The sequence below is a fragment of the Coloeus monedula genome (assembly GCF_965178545.1).
Source record: "Coloeus monedula genome assembly, chromosome: 4".
Lineage (NCBI taxonomy): Eukaryota > Metazoa > Chordata > Aves > Passeriformes > Corvidae > Coloeus > Coloeus monedula.
Window position 1 is genome coordinate 43,300,276 of NC_138784.1, and position 27,573 is coordinate 43,327,848.

At 38.5% G+C, this 27,573-nt stretch overlaps 1 protein-coding gene across 7 annotated transcripts in view; it reads right to left on the bottom strand.

Annotated features, from left to right (window-relative positions):
- The window catches only part of XPOT (exportin for tRNA), a 28,683-nt gene extending 1,316 nt beyond the window's left edge, over window positions 1-27,367 (bottom strand). Inside the window, exons 1-24 of one of the 7 annotated variants that reach the window (XM_082279535.1) lie at window positions 26,891-27,367; window positions 23,784-23,892; window positions 22,697-22,830; window positions 20,798-20,880; window positions 19,683-19,739; window positions 18,174-18,243; window positions 16,879-17,097; window positions 16,120-16,304; window positions 15,594-15,762; window positions 14,111-14,347; window positions 13,752-13,790; window positions 11,068-11,130; window positions 9,959-10,083; window positions 8,942-9,086; window positions 8,670-8,789; window positions 8,398-8,492; window positions 7,554-7,623; window positions 7,016-7,254; window positions 6,248-6,533; window positions 4,315-4,504; window positions 2,968-3,084; window positions 2,767-2,882; window positions 2,221-2,268; window positions 337-408 (exon numbers count right to left, since the gene is read on the bottom strand). In XM_082279535.1, coding sequence (XP_082135661.1) covers window positions 337-408; window positions 2,221-2,268; window positions 2,767-2,882; window positions 2,968-3,084; window positions 4,315-4,504; window positions 6,248-6,533; window positions 7,016-7,254; window positions 7,554-7,623; window positions 8,398-8,492; window positions 8,670-8,789; window positions 8,942-9,086; window positions 9,959-10,083; window positions 11,068-11,130; window positions 13,752-13,790; window positions 14,111-14,347; window positions 15,594-15,762; window positions 16,120-16,304; window positions 16,879-17,097; window positions 18,174-18,243; window positions 19,683-19,739; window positions 20,798-20,880; window positions 22,697-22,756 — 2,805 coding nt within the window. In that variant the 5' untranslated portion in view covers window positions 22,757-22,830; window positions 23,784-23,892; window positions 26,891-27,367. Of the gene's footprint in view, window positions 1-336; window positions 409-2,220; window positions 2,269-2,766; window positions 2,883-2,967; window positions 3,085-4,314; window positions 4,505-6,247; window positions 6,534-7,015; window positions 7,255-7,553; window positions 7,624-8,397; window positions 8,493-8,669; window positions 8,790-8,941; window positions 9,087-9,958; window positions 10,084-11,067; window positions 11,131-13,751; window positions 13,791-14,110; window positions 14,348-15,593; window positions 15,763-16,119; window positions 16,305-16,878; window positions 17,098-18,173; window positions 18,244-19,682; window positions 19,740-20,797; window positions 20,881-22,696; window positions 22,831-23,783; window positions 24,568-25,810; window positions 25,832-26,274; window positions 26,389-26,863 lie in introns of those variants that run through there. The other 6 variants (XM_082279533.1, XM_082279538.1, XM_082279536.1 and 3 more) reach the window with 6 other exon arrangements.
- Between the last annotated feature and the right edge of the window lie 206 nt (window positions 27,368-27,573).

The following is a 27,573-nucleotide window of genomic DNA, read 5'->3' on the forward strand; positions in this document are numbered from 1 at the left end:
TTTTTTCCAAATACAGGATATCTGATTCACTTTTAGCTGAGGAGAAAGAAACGTGACTATCTACAAGGAGATCTTCAAGTTAAAATCTGAATTAAAGTAGGAAGATTGCTTAGCCAGTTACATACACTGGATTCTTTTTTTTTTTTTTTTTTTTTTACAAGGTACCTTTACAGTATCTTTATTCCTTATGATAAATTAATCATACTCTCATATGCAATAACTGAGTAAATTTTACTGTGGGATAAAAGGAGGTTAAATTTGTAAATATACATTTCTCCCCATTTAACATTTATGATTGTTAAAGAGTTTTCCAAGTATTTGTTTAGGAGTTCCTACCTGGATTATCTCAGGAGCTACTTGCAGAGAAGGCAAATACTCTTGCTGAAGATACTGAATGCACTCAGGACCCTAAAGAAAAGCAGTACACAATTTTTCCAAGCTTACTTTTTTACAAGTGGAAAAATCACAGCCCTATACTGTATGGTGGTCTACATGACCATTTTACACAGAAGTAATGCTTTTCAAATGTTTATGCTATTCTCAGCTGTTAGCAAATAAAAAGATTTCTCAATCTTGGCATTAAAGGTTTGACCGCAATTTGGTTGGTACCTTTTGTTACGCAGAAGAAAAATGCACTAAAAATTGCACTGAAATAAGAATTACTATAGAGCCAAACAGTTTGCTACATGTGAACTATAAGAGTCAATTAATTATAGAGGCAGCTCTAATTTCACTGACATTTGGAAGAAATAAAAAAATTAGGTATTAGTATCTGCCTACTGATCCCATTGCAAAATTCAGTAGCCAAGTGCAGATGAACACAGTACTTCTCCTCTTGTAACACTGACTATGTAACTGCAGTGAACTAAGCAGTAATAAAATGGACTGTCCAAACCTTTGAGCAAAACAAACATTTTGATTAACACTTCAGTTTTTGTTTTCTTTACCTATATTTATCAGATAACTTTCATCACAGAAGGGATCACTGCACAAGCTGGCAGAATACCAACATAACCCAATAGATCTACCAAGGGAAAGTGAACCAACTTTATTAATTCACATAAGTGACCGTGGAACTAGAACATGGTATACACTTCACATGAGGGGAGAAGACTTCAGATCACTTTGTAGCAGTAGTGTTTGTCCTGGTTCTGGCCCGAACAAGGAAAATTTCTGCAGTAGCCAGGAGGGGTGCTTATTCTGTACCACCTCTCCAGGGCAGCGTGGCAGTGGTTTGAGTATAACTGGTTTTCTGTGTGAAGCACTTTTTTTTCACACGTAAATAGTTTGCTTTTCTTGTAGCCTTTTATTTATATTGGTGCTGTTATGCCTCTTATTTCACTGCTGTTCCCAGTAAATTGTTATCTCAACCCATAATCTTCATCTTTTGTGCCTCCAATTCTCCTCTCCAGTCTGACACTGGGAAAGGGAATGGAATGGGAGGGGGGAGTGAGCAAGCAGCACGTAGTTTGGATTATTGCAGTGGGAACACTAAATTGGGGAACATTGGTCCTAAACCATGAGAGAGCTAAAAGAAACAGTATTTGCATTAGTAAGTTACTTCCTTTACCAAAGCTTGTTTTCCTACAGATTTGTCTCTTCCTTGCTTTTGGGGAAAAAGGACTCCTCAGTTAAAACACAATCTCTTTTCTACCAGTTCAAAATTTCTTACAGTTTTCTGTAGTTGTGACTTTTACTTGCATTTGACAGAAAAGATAGCCTGTAAGTTAAATGATGTAACAAAAACGAACATGAACATAGAAACTATTTCATCTCCTATTAAAACCAGAATACACTACACTCTTTTAGGCATTAGACAATGCCAGATTTATTTTTTCCATAAATGTTTTTCATCTAGTCTCCTACACATCAACATATACTTTATTCTTCACACAGAAGTGCTCTACAGTACATCATTAATTGCTCTTTTATGTCAGTTTAATTATACACTGGAAAGTGAAAGAATGCCAATTGATTCGTTTAACACAGCACACAGTGAGCAAATGTTTTCCTTAATGAAGAATCAATATTTTGCATTAATTTACCAAGAGGTAGAACTACTGGATCATGTATCCATGCACAGAATTACGATCATCCTTTTATTTTATATAACAGTAGAGTAGGAATTCACCCTAGTAAGTATCTAACTTTTAGAAATTGATAAAACCACTAGAAAGAAACCTGTGACAGTTATTCTCTGTAAAGTATCATGACGCTTACCCTTTTGAGATGAATTGTTTTTAACGTCACTGCACATTCTGATAAAGCCTGAAATGTAATACAGAGCATTAGACTGTTGCACTGGTCTACTGGTTCACTATTCAAAGCTAAAGAACCTAATGAGACCCAAAACAAGGGCTAGTTCATGCCATTATCCCTTCATTTTCCCCTCACACAATGCGAAGTCTTGACCTTCAAGGTTTTGTTCCACTCTAATCATGAAAATTTCTGCCCAGCTGAATCCAAAATGAACTAGAGAACAGCCAACTCTGTATGTTCGCTTTCACTGAACATTAGTTAATAAGTAATGCAGGTCAATGTTAAATACTTAGATCTCCAGTTGATTTTGAGCCTAGGTAAATGACAGAATACACTACCCCAATATTTAATAATTAATCATACAGATATCTAAATTTAAAAAAATCTCACAAAACCTAAGAGATTTTATTTCTGAGATGACAATCTTTAATACCACATGGCTACTGTAGGTTTGTTAGCTTGAATCTGCACAAGAATGAATGCAAAAAAACCATCCATAATACATACCAGTACTGTCTGGGCATCTGCTAAATCAAATGTTTGCTTCAAAGGTGCTAAGAAACATGCAGGAACAATGTGCTTGTAGACAAAGTCTGCAAAACCTACTGGTCCATCTTTACCTCCTAAAAATAAAAATAATATTTCAGGTTCTATTATTGCTTCATGGGTAGTAGCAGATGGAAAGGAATTCTGGAAAGACATTCTTACCCCAAAGCTCCACCAACTTAGAAAGAATAATAAAACAAGTCTTCTGTGCAATAGGATCTGGGTAATCCACTGCTCCTTGAATGACAGTGAACAACACACGTTCCACATTCTCTGCACCTTAAACACATTAAAATGAGCTTGTCACTTCAAATTGCAGCCTAAAATGTTTTGGTACTCTTACACTATTTTATATAAATACTGACCTGGAAGACATGCTTCAACTTCAAAATAGCTCTTTTTTGCACAAATCTCAATTATTTTTGGGAAGTTTCCCCTACGATGCAAGACAACTCTTATTTAGGTTATAATTTTTTTTTTTATGTTGGAAATTTAAATTGCTCTTCTGGCCTTTAACACACACAAAGGTGAGGGCAGTACTTTGACCTGTTTACAAATACAGATTTTCTCCTCCCTACCTAAACTTGGAAGAGTTAATTAAAACTCAGCAGCACTGAAGTAGTTATCTTGCAACATATGGCAAGATATTTTTCACACATTTAAAATTTCTGTGCTGCATCCATGTTTATTTGTTTGATCCCTTTAAAAATTTCTTGGCCCATCGCAACTACCAAGTGTGTCTTTCAAAAAAGCTCTCATCACTAAATGCTACATTTTCCTTTCCCAGCAGTATTACCACCATTTTAAGACACGGGAAAGGAATTCTGAGCTCCACTTACCAGATGAGTGACTTTAAACTTTCTGAAGTCCCTAACCATTTTGGTGGAATTCAAATAGAAAGAATCACTTAAAGTATCAAGCGACTAGATATCTGACTTCAAATTCCCACTATAAAAAGAACTAATTTGCATCTGGCCAGCAAAGGTGAGGAAAACCTCACTATATATAGTGAGGTTTTAACCTAACTACATATATACTAAGTCACATGATGCCTTCTACCATAGGTAACAAGACCAGGCAACAGTGATAAAAGTTTACAGGATTTACTGATGTGTCCTTCCAAAAATAGACACAATGAATAGTGGCAGCTGTGAGTGGTCTTGCCCAGCAGTCTGAACACTGCTATACATTGTATAATCTCCAATTCACCAAACAAATACAATGACACATGAAGATGTGTTGTCACTGTTCTTGTCCTAATAGACATGGTGATCACATAAAGCTGAAAAGATCAATAGGAAGAATATGCCTATTATAGCTGGATTTCACAACCCCAAATTCTTGTACAACAGGTAATTGGAATCAGCAAGTTGAACACAGTACTTCCATTAATCCATTCTACTGTAAGATAGTTAATAGTACTTGCCAGGAACTAGGCTGATAATTTTAGTAGATAAAATGTAGGTAAGAATAACCATAGTATTATCCTTGAGAAACTGAATTTCTTACCTTGATTAGCTATGACTTCACTCATTCCACTGCCAGTTACTGTCTGCAGAAAAGCAAAGTAACTCCTCCGTAACATTTGTTTTTCTAAAGCAGCAGACTGGTCATTTTCTTCTGCTGGAAGGAGCAACACCTCAAAAATAGCATGAAGTAGTGGCATAAACATCTGTTGCAGAAAAGGTGAAACCTGTGTCTGTGAAGATCAGAAGAGGGTGTCAGCTCAAAAAGAGAACTTCAACATTTAGAAGTTAAAACTTGAAGGCTCACTACAATTCTCAGCTTGGATTCACTTTTAATGTTAGTAATTTCATATAATTACGTACAACAAAGCAAGTTGCATCAGCGTCACCAAGAACATTACTGTACCTTGATTTACACATCACCTATTTTAAACCTTTTGCACAAAAATAACTAGTCTGGTCTAGCCTCATTTTGAGTAGGAAAAGGTTTTTCAGGATTTTTCATCCTTCTGTTCAGACAGGCAATTTCAAATTTCCTGGAATATCATCTCTAAGATGTTAAAACTGGCAACAGGCCAGCTTTTATAGAACTTTGCTTTAAGGATTACTAAAGAAAAAGTTTTCCCACTGGCATGACAGAATAAACTTGTCACTTACAACGCTTTTAGTGAGAAATATACGTAAGGGCACTAAATTAATTATGAATTGAAAAACTGAAGGTGCATGCTATTCAGTCACACCCTAGAATTCCACAAAGAGGCAACTTTCTGTTTATTTCTTAATGCTTAAGGCAAGATTTTATCTTTTATTTTCTCTTTCTTATGCCTCTGAAGTATTAAAGGTGAGACTATAGAAGCTAGGATCTTTATTTTACCATGTTATAGTAAGAATAGTACTGTATCACACACACTTAAATATTACACCTGAACATGGTATGTGTCCAGTCTTGCCCCTGTGACTTTTATCTTCCACATCTTTCACAGACTAACTATCTACTGTTATCCCAGACTGCCTTTAGCATAACTTGCTAAAAGGACTAAAGTAGTAAGAGTCTTCCTCCCTAGTCTCTTAAATACTTGATTTTTCAAAATTCCCTCTCTGCTCTGAAGATTAGCTACTCCAGAGGTCCATCCACACGCTATCACAAAATGCACTTCTCTTCACTTGCAGCAATTTTAATTTTGCATTCTGCAGGGAAGTTTATTTAAGCTTATTTAAGTGGCTTCTTAACCTTTTCATACAGCAATGAATTTCCCAGACCATTCACAGCAGTGCAATATCCTTGTGGCAGCTCCAGGGAATGGACATGGGTAACACGTTTGTAGCTTCATCTGTTTTGCTGGCTTTACATTAAAACCGTTTGAAACTGGAAGGCTCTCAAAGGTTACACTTCAAGAGCCTTTGCTAGATTATCAATTGACAGTCCTACTGCTACTTAACGCACATCTCGTGTGCAATTTCCGAACCTCAGCGTTTGTCAATCTACTCTGAATAACAGTACTTGAAGTCTCAGTGTTTATTTTTATGCAACACCACCCAGAATAGAGATGTAAATCTATATTCCTCCCTATACACATATTTGATATTTCTGTATATCTATCTTCTGGAAATCACATTATAAGAGATGAGAAAGTTCACTTCAGATTTGTGTATTTTGTAACATTAGCTTAAAACTTCAGTGGAAGGCATGAAGTTAATTGTGCCAATAAAAAAATTTGTGCTGCAAGTAGTATTTTAATATCAAATCCAAAAAATTAAATATAAAATTTTAAGACTAATCAAAGAAAAAAACACTCATTTAATCACTGTGAGTCCAGCAATGTATGACTGTGATCAAAGACAATGTTTCCCAATAGTAGTCTTCAAAATACACTCATTTATTAATTCTTAGAGTTCTAACATAGTTCTGTTTTTCTGGAACTAGAAAAGATCTCTCAGCAACACTTTGACCCTGAAAAGCTTATGCAATATCATACCTTAAACTTAGCTGTTATTTGGTTTATAAGAGGAATGAATTCTTGAAGATCTTTTGCTTCACAATCTTTAAGCATGTGTTCAGAGGCAGAAGGAATGAATGGAAGAACTTCTTCCTCTAGGCAAATAATCATGCGGTGAAGGAAAGTGCGGACACCACTTCTCAGAACTTCCTTTTGTAATGGACAACTGAGAGCTGGCAGAAATGTTTGTAAGCAGTCCAGATAAACCTCTGAGCATCCACACTGTTTTACAGTTTGCTTATTGCTGAAAGCCTTGCTGGTTCGGCTGTAAAAGCACACATCAAGTTTTACATAAGCTCGTGTTCCAGTACAATGAAGAAGCAGTAAAACTGAGAAAAAATGCTTTCCAACCCAGGCACTAAACTGCAATACTCCATTTCATGAATTGGGAGCCAGACAGTGGAAGTAATGAACAGAATATTTTGATATGAAGTAGAATCACTTTGGCAGTTTGAGAATTAAATCCTAACAATTCACCAAAAACATATGATTAGATTAGCTCCATACAATCCTTTGAGCAAAGAAATAGATGCTGATTCGTTATAAGCTTGCTCAATATTCTCTGTATCTAGATCCAAAACAGACTCTAAGGGGACTTATTTTCTCAGCTATCACAAGGAATTCTACAACCACTGATGATTTTCTAGGTTAATAAAGTAGAAAACTCAGTCCCTTCTTCCCAGTAAATCCTTTGTATTTCCCTTTTACTCAAACCAGAAACAGACAGTGTTACTGTGCTGTACCTACCTAGCAAACCCAACAGCATGATTGAGGCAGTCAGCCAGTGCCATCTGTCTGTCCTCATCTTGTGCCATCATCAGTTTTTCTAACAATACTTTGAACTTCTCCATCAGCGGAGTCAACAAATTCCTCATCAGAACCTGTTTTCTTTCTGCAGAGTATTCGCTGTTAACTATTAACACTCCAGCTGTTTCATAAATGAAAAGTTGATCATCACTGCTTAACAGTGCCTGGTAGCCATTTTCCTAAAATGGAAGATAACAGGTATAATTCACTAAGTGGCCTCTATCAAGGCTGTCTTCTCAAAGTTCATAGCCTTTTATATATACCCATCTCTATGCTATACTCCCAGAAACCCACATAAACAAGATTATTGCAGTTAGGTACAAAAGTAAGATGTGTAAGTGATCTCACACCAGAAAAGCAGGATAACTACTTGTGCTTAAATGTTTGCATGCTAAGCTTACAATTCAGCAAGTACCCAGGCACACTGATGAGTAAGTGCAAGCCTCATTCATTACAAAAACCTGCTGCAAATACTCACAGGAGGAGAAAGTTCCATCAGGTCTTGTATTCTGTTCAGAACATCTTCAATAAAGGGATTCATTTGCTTACTGAAGTAAAACACAAGTACATAACACTACTTAGAAGCACATGCATTTAGATTTCAAGACATTTTGTTTAAGCTGTGAAGTTAAATGCTAAACTATCTTCTCCATATAGGAATCCCCTTTAAGTATCAAAGCACTGCCACAGAAAAATCTGGCTTATGGGTGTATGATGCTAGTGGTAGGCCAAATAAATACATGGCACAGTGGGAAATAACCATTTCTTTCTTTCCCTCATTTTTATAAACATGCATCATTTAAGTGAAATATTTTGATTAACAGTTGAAAAATAAAAGCATGCTGAAATCTGAGCCATCTCTGAGCTTCTTCCATCTCTATGTTAAATACATGCCTGTGAAACAAGACCAACAGGAAAAGATTGTTCAAAGGACTCATACACTGAGTAAACTTCATCAATATAAATTCTAAAACTATTCAAAATTTAGTTAGGAACAGGGAAGAGTTACTCTTGAAAGTCTCCAGATCCACTCACACTCAGCTCTGCTTACTGAGAAGGAGAACAGACGTTTATATTGTTCATCAGCTTTAACATCTGATCAAAATATACTAGGCATATGTATTCCACTTCTGTGTTCTGTGACAAATATTTTCACTGCTACATTAGTATTGCACAATAGAACAACCCTGCTAGAGCACTGTTTTGATATTTTACTTCACTGCAGTCCATCTGAAGCCCAGCCTGTTTCAATGACAACTGTGACATACAGAAGTGTTATGTATAGTAAATTCAGTGCCACTTGGATATATTTATTTACTCACTTAAGAGACTTGACAAATCTGGAAAAGAGGTAAGCTGTTCGACTTCGTACTTTGGGACTGGTATGACGAAGACCACGGTGATCTAAAAATGCCATCTGCAATCAATAAAGCATTTCAGTCTTAGAATCCCTAAACAAGGCAGGGGGGAAATCTAATCATCCAATGAGTTAAGAAACCCAGCTTAGTGGCCTTCAGAGAACAAGAAAATTTCCTAAGTCTTAAGAACTTACCTAGTCTTACCTAGTTAAAAATGTAAATGAGATGACACTTACTAGTACAGTTGGAATGTGCTGAGGTTCAACAGCAAAGAATTTTTCATATCTAACCACTGTTTCAAAAAATTCCAGGGTCACTGATGTGTGTTGATAGGCACTAACACCAGAAGTCACCAGCTACAAATAAAAGCATTAGCAAGTTAGTATTTTAGCTGTTTATAAAACCTAACTGCAACATAAGTGACATGCTAGTAATTAAGATGAGCCATTTGAACTGAAACATTCCAGTCTTTACTGGCGCTTTCAAACAGCTCTCAAAACATGCTTACCGTTCTCATCATGTCTTGTAAAGCTGTAGCTTTAGTAACATCACCAGAGAAGTGAGCACCATGAGATACAGGAAGAGCCTCAGCCAACATATACAGCAGCCTTATTGCTACTTCCACTTCCATAAATCGTGTAGTCTGCCAGTTCCTAGAGAAAGAATATGAAGATCATGTTAGTCTTTAGTACCTTATGAAATAATTACAGTTCTATCATGTTAATATTTCCTTTTGAGCCTTCTTCAGATGTACAGCATAAATAGAACAGATTTAAATTAAGGAAAACACTGGAAGGCCCAGGCAGTAATTCAGGATGCTTCTGAAAGACTTTATCCTCTAAAATACCACATCCTCATCAGATCATCACCAACTTTCTTTCATCAGTTTCAGCTTGAAAGCTACAGATTTCTTATGTGCTTATTTAGGTACAAACCCGCTTACTATGACATATGGACAAGCCATTCAGCTTCACATAAGAAGAGGCTCAGTTAAGGTACAAGGTACCCACAAACAATACTGGATTCCTATTTGTACACACATAACTGTCCTTCTAGCCAGGGAACTAGTAACGTTTCTTTGCTTGCATACAGTTTCCAGGACTGGATCTACTTTTTTTTTTTCTTTTACAAAAATAGTTCACTTAGATTTTTCCCCCCATCCAACCTTGTTTTTCTGATAAAAGTAATGCGTAATATTTACACCTCAAGGAAAGTCTTATGAGATGTGTCAAAGTGAACACCTGTCCAAACAGCTGTGTAGGTAAGTGACAAAGATCAAGAAACATCTCTAGGAAAGAAAAGCTACCATTTAAGGTTACAAAATGAAAGCTTTTTCTTTCTGAGGAGCTGAATAACTGATTATACAAAGTCATATTTATCATTAAGTTGTAACGAGCTCATTCTGTCAATTGACTTCACTTTGCTGCATCACACATTTCACTACAAACTGATGGTTTACAAAAGGAAAATAAAAACCAAACCCCAAAAAGGCATCATACAAAACAAGTTATAAACCCCAACTTACTGAAGCGTAGTGTTAAAAACTCTGCGGACAGATGCCAACAGTAATTCTGGTGAAACCTGAGCAAGTCTGTCCAGCAACAGTTTCAACTGTTTTCTGTACTCCACAAACATTGCTTCATCTTCACCCTACCAAAAAAAAAAACCCCATTCACATCAGTTAAGTCCTTATTTTCATGTTTAAATTCATCCACAACCGTTTTAGACAATTATACCTAAAGCAAAAACATGTACATACAAAACCAGTTTAGCACACTCAGAGAATTCAATAATGCTCATCCAGTGCTCTTGCAGCATAACAGCAAGCTCCTTTTATGGCTGGTTATAATATGTTGAGATCCACTGCATTCAGTCCAGAAACATACTAAAAAGGCTTTCCAAAATGAGAACCAGCCAAAAGTACAAGAAAATGCTCTTGGCAAAGCCTTATTGACCCAATTCTTAAAAATTGACTCACTCCTCAAAGACATTCTTTCTCAGCATCTAGCTTAGTTTTAAAATTGGACTGACAAGATTTGTAATGGACTGGATACAGTTAAAGTTAACCCTTTTAAGACTATAGCTCTCTGAATAGCCCGGGGCAAAGTAAGTCTGTCTCACATACTCCATCATTGCTGTTGGCTGACAGAGATGTTAAGCATGGAAGGAAAATGAAATCAAAGACCTTACCCCACCTTTAGCTTATTTTTGCAGAGCTTTGACCATCTCCAGTAGCTCAAGCAGCATGTCTTTTGAGAGTTTCATTACACAATACTTCTCAAGTATTTTTGCAAGATAGAACTGACATGCAGAAACATGCAAATTTGCACTGTACAAGCCACCTCAACAGCTATGTTTAGTTATCAGCACACCTGTATTTGCCTAGGAATAGCTCTGTACAACCACAGCCACAAATACTGTTAACTCAGCTGGCTTGGATATACCTTTACTATGTTGTTTTGTTCTATGCAGGCATGCCTAGAAGCTTTCCAGCTAGGAAAAAATCTCAGCCTATGGACCCTTGCTTCCTACTTTTAAATATTTAGTCTATGAAAAATACAGATTTTAGAAGTGTGATCGAGTTTTACTACATATAATTAAGATGCACATGTGTTTATTCCTATAACACAATACCTCATTTTCAAAATTATATTCTTCATCGTATGTCAACTTCTTCATAACAGCCAACATGATTGCCTAAGATAAAAACAGAACAGTAAGCACAGAAGCAAACAAATGATAAGAAATAACAGTTAAAAATACTAGAGTAAAGAAAACATTAAAGCTAGTGTTATGTGTTTACAAATATTTTTAATCCCTTTCAAACTGTTATTTTCCGAGATTTAGCAGAAGTTAACAGTCCAAATCAAAACAGATGGATTACATCCAAACAATACACAGATGTTATTCCAGACAGACAGCATAAATGCTTTGGACCTCTCAGTCTCTGATAGTATTATCTAGCTTTATTTCCTGCTTGTAATTTGTGCTGTTCAGTTCACACTGAAAACGATTAAGATGACTTATCTAGGCAGAGGAAACTAAATAGGCTGTCCAAGATACTATTTTAAAGGGATAAGTCAGCTTAGCTATAACATCAACTTCTCTAATAGCTCACAGTAATTGGTGTGGGTAACATCAATGTCTATTCAATAAGTGTTTTGCTATCTTTAGTATTGCTGTTTCAACACTGCTTCAAGAAACAGTGCACTTTACTGTAGTACTTATAACTACTATCCATTGCACGTGGTAAATACTTCTGATTCAAGTATTTTAGTCTAGTCATTGTCATCGATGTCAATAAAATAAATCATTTATATATTTGGGTTGCCATCCTTAATCCTGCAGAAGAAGTTGCAAAAAGCTTCAATTACGCTTACACAATCCTTTATACATAAACCATTGACTAAGTCTGGGAGAAGGACTGGATCCAGCTGCACCTAGACTCCTCTCTGAGAAGTTCAGAAAGCAAGGGGGCCTTTTCAGCACCTTGTCTCTCAGTGGGAGGGTCTCTCTACACCTTGCCCATGACTTGCAGCAGCAAGCTGCCTGAATAATTAGAGCAATGAAGTGCAATATAACCTTAGTAGTGACTGTTGATACATCCTAAAGCCGATATAAAGGCTTGATCTTAGCTCTACTTAAGTCTGAATGAAACCAAATTAAAAAAAAAAAAAACTTTTGACAAATAAATAATGACTACTATTTTTCATTTTAACTGCAAAACCTGAAATTCATCAACACCGAAATGGACCACTGAATTAAATCTAAGTTACTGAGGTGAAATTCTTGGTCATCTTGCAGAAATAGATACTTTGACACCTTGTGTCAAAGTGTCACCTTGACCTGTGAGAATTGTCTGCTTCTCTGTAACAAGTGATATTAAAGAATTAGAATAATTGCAAAACATTAACACAATACACTTGTAGCTGAAAATGTTTAGAAGGGCCTGCCATTCTAAGAATTAAAAATGTGATCCTGCTGATGAGAAAAAGCTTTGCAACTTCACAGGCACAAGAAACAAGCCCCCCCTTTTTCCTGTTCAAATAAACAAGTTGGAAGTGTAAACTTTAAAATGCAGAACTTTAAAGGAATGCTGCTAAGCACAAAATTTAAAGCTTAAGACAAACAACAATAAGATTTAGACTACTTTGCATTATTTTCTTATTATGAGTTGGATGAAAGAAAAAAATTGTTATGATTACTTCTCAGTTTAACAAAAATCCTCAAGAAGTGCTCAGTAAAATTAAGAAATAATTGCAACATGAAAATCTTCATTATGAAAGCAACTTAAACCAACATATTTCAGGGCAGTAACTTATTCCAACTTTTAGTATCTTAAGTGTACTGCAGTAGTAATATCATTTGATGTAGCTGTCAGAACAAAAGACAGTCACAAAAATAAAAAGATTCAGTGTTATTATCAAAGTTCTCTTATTGTGTTACCTAATCCAATTTAAACAGACATCAGACAAAAGCACATCAAGATAGTCTACACCATAATTATCCAAATTCAACTTTTCATGTTACAACAGGTACAGAATTCAGTTTTCTTTGTAAAGGAAAAGGAATCACACCCGTTAGCTGTGTGAACTTACGAAATAACTGCACCAATCTAACCAGTTCAACATCCAAATTAGCACATCTACATTGGTGCAGAACAGTCAAAGAATGGAAACAGAAGGACTGGGCTGACAAATTCATGTAAGCTTACTACTTCCAAAAGGGGACATAAGCTTTACTTATTAAACTTAATGTTTTACATATAAACTTAAGATTATCTAAACTCAAGCACATAAACATGAGCTTAATGTATATTTGATATAATGTTTAACATATAATTGCTCATAATTACAACTGTAATCTCTCAATTGTTGCTTCTTTCTTACGCTTAACTTATTATTAAGGGTTATATTTATGACAACCCTTCCTAGATTTCTTCCAATCCTTTGGAATTAAGGCAGGTTTTAATAAAAATAAAAAAACTTCAAGAAAACAACTCTTCCCTGTTGATTTAAGAGTATTCTGTGAACAGTATAGCCTGCAGAGGAGTTTGCCAACATATGCATTAGGGTTGTTTGGGAAGACCAGCTCTAAAATAGCTTTCATCTTCATACACAATTCAATATAGGTTTACTATTTAAAGAAACAAGTGCAGTTACTTAGCAGAAGATGGAACATACTGTCCTTACTTTTAATTACTGTCACATACACATTGAGGCATATAAATGAAATGTGATTTGTTTCAGCAAAATGAAATATACCGATCCAATGTGTCCTTGAAGTACAGAATCTGTAGTAAAAAAAGAAATACCTACCTCTACATTAGCTTTTTGTTGGTCTGAAAGTGCAGAAAGCTGTAAAATAAAATTCAAGTGTTATTTTTTTGTATTCTAACTCGGTCATTACTGTCTAATAGGAAAAGAAAGACTTGCTCTTTTAACAGCCATATGATCTGCAAGCCTTCTTTCCCCTTAACACAAGATTTAACTAAACTCCTTCAGATTTCTAAACAATACTACGGAAATAGCATGACCACAGGCATTAAAGATACTGAATGCTAATTAGTCAAAAAACCTATATTTCAAGCCTGTTTGCACATAGTATGAGACATTCACACAAAAATCAAATAAAATCATGTCAGAATGGGTGTTAAATTGAAGCCAGACATATTTACTTGTTTCAGGATGTGAAGGTAGTCATAACAAAAGCCAATGATGTTAGAAGAGATGTCATCATCTTCATGAATTAGAAGTTGCAACATTAGGGCCACTTTTGCTTCAATAGCTTGCAGAGTGTCTTGAGCACTCTTCATATCACCATTTTTTATCAGTTTAGTCCAACTAGCTATTAATGCTTGCCCCATCCCATTGACCAGCTTAGAAAATCTGGCCAGAAAATCCACATCATCTTCCTGCAAGAAAAGACACCTGATTAAAAATACTATCAGAGCTTATGTTTAAATAACATGAGATTACATACAGACTGTACTACCCATATCTAGTATGTAGAATTAAATCAACGCTTGTCTCCTAGCCGGAAACTACAATTGCCTGGTTCATTTTCCCCTGGGAATGGAGAGAGGAAAAAGTTAAAGCAATGCCAGATTTGACTGTCCTCCATTACACAACAGTAGCTTGCTTCATCTCTTCAGATTTGTTTCTCTCTTTACAGCAAGAGCAGGATCAAAATAAAAGCGGTAGCACATGCCTACCATAAATTTTAGGCTGTATAAGAGGAAAACCTTTTTATGGGAAAACGTCAAAGAATTAACAGCTGTAGGTCACTTCAGAAATACTGATAATGAGTACCTTTCAGTACTGCCTGTAAGAGAGAGTTAATATTAAATACTTCTGGCTTGTTTTTGCAGAAATACATTGATCAGAATTGAGACATACCCCTAAAGCAGTCACCTCAAAGAGATGCTTTGGTCTCTGCCATAACTGTACAAAAGTGAAAGAATAACAAATCTCCCTGAGAAAGACTGAGGTAAGATTTTTATTAGTAGGAATACAAATTTGACAAAGGTTTCAAAATTAAGAGGTAAAAGCCTTGCAATCTAAGAACTACAGCTTCATAAGGACTGGTTGTTCTTTCTCCACAGCAGGTAGTGAACAGCTCTTCCTTCAACATGGCAACTGACAGGGAATATGTGTTTAGTTAGTAGGTATACTTTTCCAGCTTACAGATAAGCATTTCAAGCCTCACATTTGATGGTGCACACATGCAAAACAGTATACGTGTCCTTAAGAAAGTTCTTTCTCCTAATTATGCATAGAATTTTTTAGGGTGAGACATTAGATCAGCTATCTTGGCTACAATACCTATTACAGAATCATTCAGGAGGGCAGATTCAAGACAAGGAAACACACAAGCAGTATTAACAGTAGGCACAACATGCTTTAGGAGAGGAACAGAGGAGTTACATAATACCTTGTTTCTAGAATGAAACACAGTGTGTTCAAATTAATAATGAACATTAACAACAAGCTCTTACATTTAAATGTGAGAAAACTGTAAGAAGTGTTCAGCTTTGATGCAAAAGTACAAGTACTTCCCTCTAACCTATGGACTGTTTTATAATTTTCTGTGCATCTGCTTATTTAAGAACTGTCAGAAACCTATGATTCATTCCTATTGTTAAAAATCAATACACAAACCTGATCAATACTGAAGAGGCCAGCAGACTGCAACACTTGACATAAAGACTCAACCAATTTTGTTTTATCAATTGGGTCCATTCCCTTATTTACAATTTCAAACAAACAATCACAGGCTTCTTCCCGGAGAACTTCCACAGACATGTGACCTAGCAGCATATTTATAAACCTTCAGAGAAAAAAAAGTTTAGCTTTATATGTACAAAGTAACATTGTACAGAAGCTTTATATTATTTGTGTGCTTATTTACAATGATCTCTTTTTATAAAACAGTGTCAAAGTCTATTGTACTGACAAAACTCAACATTTTATACATTTTAAAGAGAACACAGCAAACTGAGTAGTGTTTAGTTTAGCCATTATACCAGCTTAGCTTGCAAAAACAAATCACTCTCCTAAAATTCCCAAAACTCCAAAGATAAAATATACAAGTCCTTCAAAGATGATTTTTAATTCTATTTCATTCTATATAGTCAGCACACTACCAAGGTTATTTTAAAAACCTTTTCCATCAAAACCTTCTTACCTTTCATTGGCTATCAGGCTCAAATCTATCCAGGATACATAAGCTCCAACTACTTCAAGGCACTGGCATGTCAACTCTGAGTTATTATATTGATAATTTTGTAAGATTTGGTACCACGATTCCACCAAACTTGGAATGCACTGTTCCCTCATAGTATCTTTTAATAAGGTATTCCTACGAGCCTCCTATCAATACAGAAAAAGGATAAATCAGTCTTGTCACAGATTAGCATCTTGTCAGATTAGTAGCATTTTTGTATCCACTGCCAGACATCGTATGTCATAGCAAGATAAATAAATCAGAAACCCAGAGAGAATGCTTTTTTTCCCTTTCCAACAAATAAAACCAAAATATCCTAGGTTTTCCCTTTTTTTAAGCACAATGCCCAAACACTGAAAAAAAAGGCAGAAAAAGAAGAACACCTCTCTAGATCATTAAATGGACTTTTCATGTTAGGACCCCTTAAAACATGCACTAGAAAAAATTAACATTTTAAAATGAGTCAGTCTAGCATTACATTGGCAAACTCAGTTGATTAATTTTTGCTTGCAAGCTTTCAAGCAAAACAAAAAATTAATTGAAAAGTAAGAAATCACAAAAAGCATTAAACAACATATGGCTTTTGGATTTAAACTACCTAATGTGTCTAAGGCAGAGTTGCCACAGGAAAAAAGCGTATCTAAAAACCTTCTGCTCTAATTAAAGTAAGAGAACTTCTTAAAAATTTAAAACAAGTGTTAATGCAAAATAATAACTTGCCTCTGATGTATGAACAACATCCCGGTCCACCAGCTCAGCATCGACAGCCATCAGGATTCTGAGGTACATATCCACACCTCGTGGATTAAGGTCAACTACTGACAGAATGTCAAAAAAAAACTTGGGCCATTTTGTGAGATACTCAGTAACAAAAAGCAATGCAAAGACTTGTGCTGCTTTGTTGCGAATAAAAGTCTTCTCAGGCTGGGGATTCAGCATCTGGCAGAAACAAGACATTTCATCCGTATGTTCTTAATAAATTAGAGAAGAATCGTATGGGTTTGTTGAACTCTCTGTAGTGGTTAATGTAGTACCTCTCTTCCTGGCTGAGACCAATAAATAAACCCTTACCTTTCCAAGGAATTTGAAGAAAATTTGGCTAAATGGTCATGCAATAGGGAAAATGTTCTCTATGGGCAATACAGTCCGAAGCCTTTCATTCAGTACCAAGACATCAAGTGTACTACTCAAAGACTAAAAGGTCACTTGTTAGTTTGGTGAAAGTTACAGTCCTCCTGCAGCTAGCTTGTGCCTGTGTTAGATGTTAGTGCTAAGAAGAGTAAGGCAAGTTCCTAAATCTAAGGGGAAAAAATAAAATCTGTCACTACCAATCTCCTCTCCTTTCCCTTTTATAAACTCCTAAATGGAACAGTTTGGTACAAAGCAAAAACCAATTATATTCCATTTCCTATTGTTAAGTTTTCTACACAGCAACTATGTTAATCTTCAGTGCAGAAGTCAAATGACAACTATATAATGACAGGTATGGGCAAAGACTTGTATAAGCCCAGTGGATGATTCTGCTGACTGCAAACCCTTGGGTGGAGCTGATACTACAAGTTTGGCTACAGTAATTAATTCCACAAGAAAGAGTATTCCATACTCTGCCATGGCACTAAGCAGAGGAGCAATAAACATATGCCAGCATTCTAAGTAGACAGAAGTTCTCTCAGGAGGGTCTTAGAAACAGAATTACTGCTCCTCCTCCAGACACTCAGACCATCAGGAATCTGTATGATACCTCTCTAAAGGGAACCTTATTTCGCACATAATTGATTAAACCACAATCATTATGTGATGCAAGAGTTATGTATTTAGTAATAAGTTCAGGCATGGACTTTTCTACAACACTTGATTTAAAAAAATTTCTCACAAACCTGTAACCATCAGATACTGAATATCTTCAGGAAGCCATCTTTAAACTCAAATGACAGATTAAACATTTAGGCCACACTCAGTGCCCTATGTCAGCCTAAAAGCCTAACATGTAAGACTGCTGTGAAGGACATACGTACCTGTGCTTGCAGCCATGTTATGAGCGTTTCCCTAATTAGCTGCTGCTGGACTTCAGTAAGTTCAGAGTATCTGAAACAAAAAATATTGAGATCAAAATGGAAGGGTGCTTCACGACAACGACCAACACTCAGTAAAGCAAAAACTCTTATATGGTATGAAATGTTCCACATTCATGTAAATGGACAGCAATTTACAAAGCTATTTGCATGTTAAAAATTTGACTCAAAGGCAAAAAAAATGAAAAACACTGTACCCATAGTAATGGATCACATTTTGAGGCATTACTGCCTCCTGTGTTGGAATAGAAGCTTGAAATTTTGCAGGAAGGCTGCTCTATCAGGGACATGACCTACGACCCTGATAAGAATACACATTTGACCATAAGCCAAGGGGGGAAGGAAGAGACATCTGTATATGCTTGAACTTGTTTACTACACATTGAAGACTAACACTAGTGAGTACAAGAAGTCCTTCACTGATCTGACCTACACTACATTTATTATCAGACTTGTGTCAAAAAACCCAAGGAAGTAATTCTGATTTATGTCATACACAAAGTCCCAGCAAATTTTGACATTATATGCAGCCCACCTCAAATACTACCCATACCTCTGCCAGTACTAGCAAAGCTGAGAATACTCTATTGCAAAGAGAGTTAGCTATATACTTGTAGAGTCTTTAATAGGAATGACTGCTGAATGGGACTCCAGTGTTCCTGTCACAGCCAACTATTCATTAGAGAGGAAAAAAGCACCCCACCAAAAACGTTGGAAGAAAATAAGCAGCAGGAAAGCAAGAGAAAACATACTGCAAGAAGCAGGTGACAGTAATGGAACAAGCAGAGGAAAGTGGACAGTAAAGTAAAATTAGATAAAGTCTTTAACATTTGCACTCATACCTAGCTAAAAATCAGCCACAAAATACATCTTACTCTGATCTAAACTCCTGACCCACACGTTTGGTGTACTACAAGTATTCACAATGACATTCAAAGATTACATGTTGCTCAATTCCAGACCAAAGGAGCCCAAAGGGATAAATACAGTTATGCGCAGTGAAATTTATATTATTAGAAAGTATTTTTCCCTAGAATTATGGTTCTATGAAACCACCAGTCAGTGAAAAGACTTTCTCAACTTCTCTGCCATGGTTAAAGAATAGGGAGGGCTCTGTCTGAAGTCCAGGACTCTGTACAGAGGACGGTTGCAAAAATCATTGAGAGTAAAGCTTGAACCTCCAGACAGGAACAGCTAAGTCTCAAGCAGTCCTTGCTAACTGGCTCTGCACTGGGCCATACCCAGGTTTTAGACTAGTTGAGAGCAGAGCATGCTGCTCAAAACCTCTCCAAGGAAAAGGTAAAGAAATACAAGAAAGCTCTTTGGACCAGACTACAGACACCTCATCAACCACAACTAAGCAACAGATACCATAATAAGTTTATTTGCAAGCAGAATAAAAAGGGAAAATAAAATGGATGTATATGGGCGATGTCAAGAAAAATTACTCACTTGAACTTAACTTGATGTTCCAGAACTTGAAAGCAGAAGAACTTGATGTGATCATCACTAGAAAAGAAAATTCTGTTACTGGAAGCAATATGGTACACATTTCTGTGAAGAAAAAAAAATCCTCAAATATTACAACCAGATTGCCCCTCTGGCACCAGAAAAAACCAAAATTGCTGCTACTGTTACATCAAAGCAAAATGAGCAACTGTTACACTAATATTTATGTTTGATACTAGTCTTTTTTTTTTTATAGCCACCTAGTTGTTATGGTTTGACTTCAGTATTGAACAAACAAAACTACAATACCTACTGTATCCCGCCTTCACAAAAATCTGTCACGCTTCAATAGTATGTTCAAGGCCCACTACTACACTAAGTGCAAGTTGTACACTGCATCTTAAAAACCAAAGGTAAAAAATTGAGGTATAGATTAAGAATAGACATTCCACATGCTCCGTCATCCACACCACTTTTTCATCTTATTATCTACAACTTACAACCACCATAATGTACATTTTAAAGATTATAATTTCTAGTATTATGTGGTTTTAATTACTACACATTCTCCTGGAGTCAGTAGTTTTGATAAATCATTTACAAAAAAGCATTCACTATAAACTACTGCTGTTATTCAGGAGATATGCACCCCTCAACTTCCTTCCAATTTGAATTATTCTGTAAAACAGTGACAACCTAGTATTTTTGATGTAAATACATAACTATGTGCAAAAATAGTGGCGGTTACACATTCTCTGCATCTTGAAAAATGGGATGGCCTACTCCATAGAACAGGGGCAAGGAACTACTTATGAGATTACTGCATATAAAGTCTATAATCTCACAGTGGGCAACTTTTAGTGCTTCTTTTCCCCTGGATTTCAAACACCAGCAGTCTTTAGGCTACTAAACTATCATGGAGTTTAATTTATACATTGCTCTTCCTTGAAAGGCATTATACAGATGCCAGAGATCAACTATGATACTAAAAATAGTATGAAGACCATATTAGCTTTCAACAATTTTTTTGTCTATTATGCTGCACTGCTAAATCAGACCCACATATATTACTAAAAAATAAGAAAAATAAGAAAGTAAGAAATTATTAGTTACATTACCTGTATATACTCTGAGCTAATGCTTCTGCACAGACTTGCCAAGCATCCTGAGATATCTTGAGCTGCTCAAAGTAGGCTAGTGCCTGCAAAAATTGAGGTAAGTTTTGCTTAAAAAAGAGCAAAGCACATAGCAATACATCTCATTCACACTTGCCCTCATATTTAAACAGCTCTTCTTCAAAAAACCAACACTATTTGGATACATTTCAGTGGCTCCCTAATCACCTTAACACTGAGTGGGTTTTTTCCAAATGCTAATATCATAGGTACCCATTTCATATTCAATACAAAGATCTTTGTTACTTGAATACAGAAGTCATAGAATCAGAGGTGTTGAGGTTAGATGGAACCTCCAGAGATACAGTTGACTAGAGCAGCTTGCTCAGGGCCTTTCCATTTAGGTGGAAGTTCACATCCAAGTTAAAATTCCTTCCACAAACTCTGAAGATGTGGTGATTTAGATTTTTCACTGAAAACAACTCACTATTTTTGTTGCACCACTTTGCATGTATTCAACACCCCAAACTCAAAAAACACTCGAACACTGACCTCCTGGACAACTGTCAGTTTATGAATCTTCTACAGAAATTGAGAAAACATCTAGCAAATTTTAGATAATCGAGTTACTTATCAGGACTTCTAAACAGTTTTGACAACAGTTAATTTGATTTAATTGCTTTAAGACTCAGTGTGGCCTGTAATACAGAACAGTAAAGCAAGTTTTGAAGCAGAGATTAGATTAACAACATTATTTCAATTCTATGAATGCCTGTATTTCAAGGTGGAGGTTTGATTGTTGGACATTTTTAGGGGCTGCTTTTTGCATTAGTTCATAAAGGTTTCCATTCACCAAAGTCATCTCCCAAAGTAATTATTCAGAAGTAAGTTCTAAAATAAGAATTCACTTCCTGTAGTTAGTACTAGTGATTTTTTTATCCTTAATATATTGTTTTACTAGAAATGGTTTGATACTTCCCTTATGTCACATCTTACATGATAGTGGAAAAGGCAGGTCCCCTTCTGCAATGAAATATTTCAAAACTGGGCAGACTGCATAGTTAAAAGGTCAATAAATATAAAAGCTTCCAGTTTTAGTGATATTCTATTAACAGATCACTAAAGATTAGCTATATCCATCCTTTTAAAAAGGACAAATACCCAGAACCAACATATTTAACAGGCTGCTTAGCAAATCAAACCACATTTGTAACTGTTTTAAACATTCTAGGATTTGTTTTACAAACATAAAACCATGGTATTAACATCCTTGTTACCGAAAGATTTTACTAGAAGTTACTTTGTAGACAGTTAAATCAACATGGTAATCAGTAAGCAGAGATAATTACTCAATAAATAGTTATATAAATAATAATTTCTTTTCATAAGAGCATCTCTTACGCAGTAAATGTTACCCACATACCATGATTACTTTCTTAACCTAAAGTAACACAAGCTTCACTACAATTAAACCCACACATTGCATTAAAAAGACACTAAAGCTAGGTAATCCATTAAAATTATAGTTAAAAAAATTATCCAAGAATCAACAGGCCAATTTCAAGCAAATTGTTTTCTGTGGCTGATTTTCATTCCATGAGAAGCTATGTAACGAGTTGAGCAACAGCTACAAAGAATTGAAAAAACTTAAATAGTCAGAGTCCAGAAAAATAAATTCTATGCATGTTAAGTGCAATTAAACTGAAATGCAACAGAATTGATAATACACAACCCTCAGCCTACAAGTTTGCAACATGGCTTTGTTTCGTACTTGCCACCACAAACCCTATGCACTGGCTTACAAAATAAACCCACCAAACCCCCTCAGCCCATGAAGACATGAGAATTTTGCACTGCAATACCACCTCCAGTTATTAGAGAGAAAAGGAATTAATTACATACTCTTTGTCTGAAGTCTGCATCAGCATTTGGATTTAGCCCTAAAAGGGCTTGTTCATCCATCTCTATTGCTATACTCGTTGTTTCCTGTTCCTAACTGCTTTGCCCACTTCTTCTAGAGGAGAAAATACAATCATCTGCAAATAAAGAAAGTTTATTTGCTCAGCAGAACTAGAAAAATTAAAACCAGGACAGCAACAATGACACAAGTTGGCCCACAAACCCCAAACAATGTACTCCAACTAAACATGAATGCACATACTTCTGATACAGCTATCAGAATTCTAAGTCCTCTAATCAACTTTTCACAGTACTGTATTTTGTACTGAATAAGGAAATTTTAAAGTCTTCATATATTTCAGTTCTCTTGAAAACTTAGTTAACAGAAAGATGGCATTATGTATTCAACTGAAAGGCTTGAATTTCAAGCATGCAGGAGTTTCAGCAAGATATGACATACGCATAAATCTACTCCTTCAGTGAAAAACCACAGGTTTTTTTCCCCCGCCACAAAACTGAAAAAAAAAACCCAAACCAACAAAAACCCACTACTAAACTCCAATATAGTTAAGATGCTTCATAAACCCACTTACAAAGTATTTCCCATGGTGGGGGCAAAGTCATTAGGAGGTCTTTCTTCTAAGGCAAGCACATACAAGCATCTTAGAAATTAACCAAAAAATACACCATACTGAGTTGTTAACAAAAGCTTTCTGTTCCTACTGATGGGTGCTGATTCATTGGCAATGATTTTTATTTAGGAAATTCAGTGTAAAATTAACAAGTGAGCTAGACAACTGTTCTAAAGATGGCTTGCCTCTATAGGCTGTTCCACAATGCTATAGCAAAACACAGAGAATTTAAAAAATTTAAAACTTCTCTGTCAAATACTAGGATGCTGTTAAACAACAAGAGGGGACAAAAATCCATCTATCCTTCACATCTCTGCCCCACATCCCCCCCATGGTAACATAGTTAATTAGGCTGAAATCAGGCCTTGTTACATAAGTATGTAGGAGGTAGAGGAAAGGAAGAGACAAGAGGAAGAGATGAAATACAAAGGAGCTGTGGTTTGAAGCTGCCTACATACCCATGGGTAGAACTTCGAATTTCTTAGTATTGCATCTCATGCATGCTCTACTGTTCACCCTCCCCCACGGGAAGAAAGGTGGCACAGTGACAAGCAACAGCAAGCAGAACTGAAAAGGAGAGCCCAGAATTTAATGTGGTTAGAGACTTTTATAGAAGAGTCAAGACAGAATACACTATGCCAAAGTGGATAATGAAAAGCAGTTTAATAAGTAAAACTGAGTTCATACAAAAAAATTTGCAGGTTTCGGCAGTATAGAAACCAGAAAGTCTGGAACAAAGCGATGACTCGTGGTAAAAGAAGCCTCACAGACTGCCTTAGTCACAGTGATCCCCCTCAGGGGCAGAATCTTTAGGGATTAAACTTGCTGTGCTGAGTCTTCTCCCTCTGCATTCCCAGCCCCCAACCTGTTTTCTGCATAATCAGTATCCAGAAGAGACAGATAAAAAAAAAAAAAATAAAATGCTCTAGGGAAAATGATTTTTTTTTTAATAGCATCTTTTGATTAGAGTCTGGTCCAGAGTTACACAACTATTTAATATACAGAAGCATTTTTTTCGCATATTTGCCTGCTGATATCAGCACATTACTATCTTTCTGGCAGATGATTTATACCTGGATGACAAATTTTGCTATTAAAAATAATATGACTCAAACATGTATTCTCTCCACTTGTCATTGCTAACAGCAATGCCAGTCAGTTCTACTCATTTTCTAAATGCCTCATGAGTGTATTTAAAATTTCAACTTCTATCATATAGCCTTTGCTCAGTTTCATCTTGACTAGCCAACTTTAAAAGACAATCAATGAGATGAAATATTTGAATAAGCCTCTTGCAAAAGCTAATAAAATAGCTTTTCATGCCTCATGGTTTTACTTAAGCAGGTAGCTTTTCTACCACGAATCTATTTAACCAGCCAGTTACACTTCAAAAGCAAAACTGAACTGTGATTTCAATAGTACTAATAATTCACAAAATGCATTGCAAAATGCACTTAGCTATAGCATCAAGTATGTCATTAAACCAAGTTTTATTTATAAAACCAATTGATAACATCAATAGTTAATATGCAGATGTGCAGAAAGTATTGTCTTATTTACTCAGAGATTTTTTTGTTGTTGTTAAGCAGTACACCATGTCGGGTGGCAAACTCATCTTACAGTAATTATGAGGATGCAGCTCCTTACCAGTGAAGTCATACAGGTATGTCTCATCTTTATTCCCTTTCCCCTACTAAATACTTAAAAATGCATTTAATAGTAAAGATTGTTTTCATAGTGAAGAGGAGGAGGAAAAAAAAAAGTCAACCCACTTCAAGTGGGGAAGACTGCTCAATCAACAATACAAATGTTGTCAAAGTGTGTAACTTCGATCCAGATATACCCCAATAGTGAAAGAATGAAAGCATTCAGGGCATTTTAACTACAGATGCTAACCACGGGAACAATGTGCAATTAAAGAAAGCTTCATGTGCAGCAGTCATTTTAAGTATTTACAAGATGTGATAGCACAGGGGGAGCCAGTGGCGTGCCTCATTTGAATTTCCTCAAGTTGTCTCTCTAATAAAACAAAGACATTAAAATTCATCTTCTACCATCTTTTTTGCGGTTTTGCTTGCTGCAAACCTTGGGCACATTTACAGCCTCTGGGCTCCAGACCCTTTACACTGACCCAACACGCGGTTAAAGCCAACAGCTGTGTAACTTACTCCTACTTCGACAACTTTTCAACTGGACTAGAAAAGTTTTTCTTTCTGAAAGTAAGATTAGGCACAGTTTTACTGGCAGGAATTCCCCGTAAGGAGTAAGGCCTCCTTGCCCCCGACCCAGACTCGGTCAGAGCCCGGTCTCCTGTGGCTGGGAAGAGCCAACGCCGCTCCGCAACGCAGCCGGGGCAGGCGTCGGGAATTCACAGCCCCCCGCGTCCAGCTCGGCGGCGTAGCTGCCCGCTTGTCCTTAAACCTCTCCAACGCCGTGCCAGGCCCCTGGGAGCGACCCAGCCCTCCCACCCGCGGCGGGGACCCACCGCTCCGACCACGCCGGGACCAGCGGAATATGGAGGTGCGGGGAGGTCCCTCCCTCCCCTCACGCTGGCGTCCTACGATTTCTTCCTTCCCCCACCGGAACCACAGCGGATGGACAGCCACCGAGGCGGCAGCTCCCGCAAACAGAACCTCACCACAGACTGCAGCGTGTATTACAGAGAAAAACAGATATTTTTCGTGGCACCCACATGGCGGGATCGGCGGGGCCCGGCCGGCTGCGGCCCCCGCTGTCCCCCAGCAGCGGGGCCAGGCGGACACGGAGGCGCCTCCCCCTCTTCCCCGGAGCCCCTCGGCTGCTGGGGAGGCGGCCCCAGGCTGAGGAAACCGGCCGGGGGACTCGCAGGAGCCCGCGGGCGCCGCCAGCTCAGCCCACACTGCCCCTTCCCCCCCGGGCTGAGTCAGCCGCACCGCGTGTCGCATCCTGCCCGCGCCCCCCCGCCGGTACCTTCCCGGTCAGTGCTCCATCCCCGCCGTCAGTGCTCCCGCCCACCCCAACGGCTCCGCAGCCGCCACGAGCACAGGGAGCGGAGCAGAGCGGAGCCGGCCGCGCCGCCACGGCTGGCGGCGGGAGGAGGAGAAGGAGGGGGAGAAACAGAACCGCCCCTCTCCGCCAAGCCGGCCGGCCGCGGGGCACGCCGGGATGTGCCCGGCCGCGGGGCAACCTGGGAGCCGTAGTCCCACCCCCCACCTCGGTACGGCCGACAGCGCTGTAAAACCGACCGCACCGGCGGAATAAACTGGGGCTGTCCCAGCCCGTCCCCGAACTGCCTCCAGCATCTGGAAATCATGCTATGTTGGCGGGGCGGGGCTGGGCCGCTGGTGCGAGCTCCGCAGTAGCGGCCGCAGCGACCTGCTTGGGGACGCGCACAGGGCAGGGCCCGCGCTGGCGGGGGCTTGTCCGTGAGGAGCGATCTAGTTATGTCTGCACATGTGGCACTGGGCTCCTGCGCACAGGGCTCCGCAACGCAGCGCCGTGTACCGGGATTTGCGTCATCACACGCCCGCGTGGCCGTCGGGCCAGACTTAAAACCGACCTAAACGCGAACAACTGCATTACAAACCCGTCCCAGCCGCGCTGCAGTTGCACTATCTTTCAAGGCAAAACCCACTCCTGTCCCGTGGCTACGACAGCGCAGCTCTCAATGGCGTGAGGCGCCCAAAGCTCGAGAGACACTTGCTTGTCCTGCCAGCAGAGCCGCTGCCCGCTCACGGTGCACCGGGGAGCGATGGCCCGGCGGGACCAGCCGCAAAACAGAAGGATCCCCTGGAACTCAGTGCGTGGGGGCGATCCGCAGGAGCAACCTCACGGTAGTCAGTGACCTCGCTCTCCCAGGGGACGACGGGCGAGAGAGGTTCCCCCGACAGCCCTCCGCTCCCGGCTACTGCCCCGAGGGGAATGCGGTGCCTCCGCCTGGAGCCTCCCTGCCACGTCCTCCGCGCCAATGCCAGCAGGGCTGGCGGGAGACGGAGTCACGCACAGCCAGCTCTCCTATCGGGACCATGCAGGCCCGCAGCGTCGGCGATGGGAACAGGGGGCCGGGGCCGGGGCCGGGGCCGGGGCCGGGGCGGGGCTGCGGGCAGAGCACGGGGCAGGACGGGCGCCGGCCGGGCCGGGCCACGCGCCGCCGCCAGCCCGGAAGCCAGGCCGCGCGCGGAGACTGACAGCAGCCTCCTCCAATCGTGCGCTGCTCGCAGCCAATCGCCGCACGGGCCGCCGGGGGCGGGGCCGGGTGACTGACGTGAG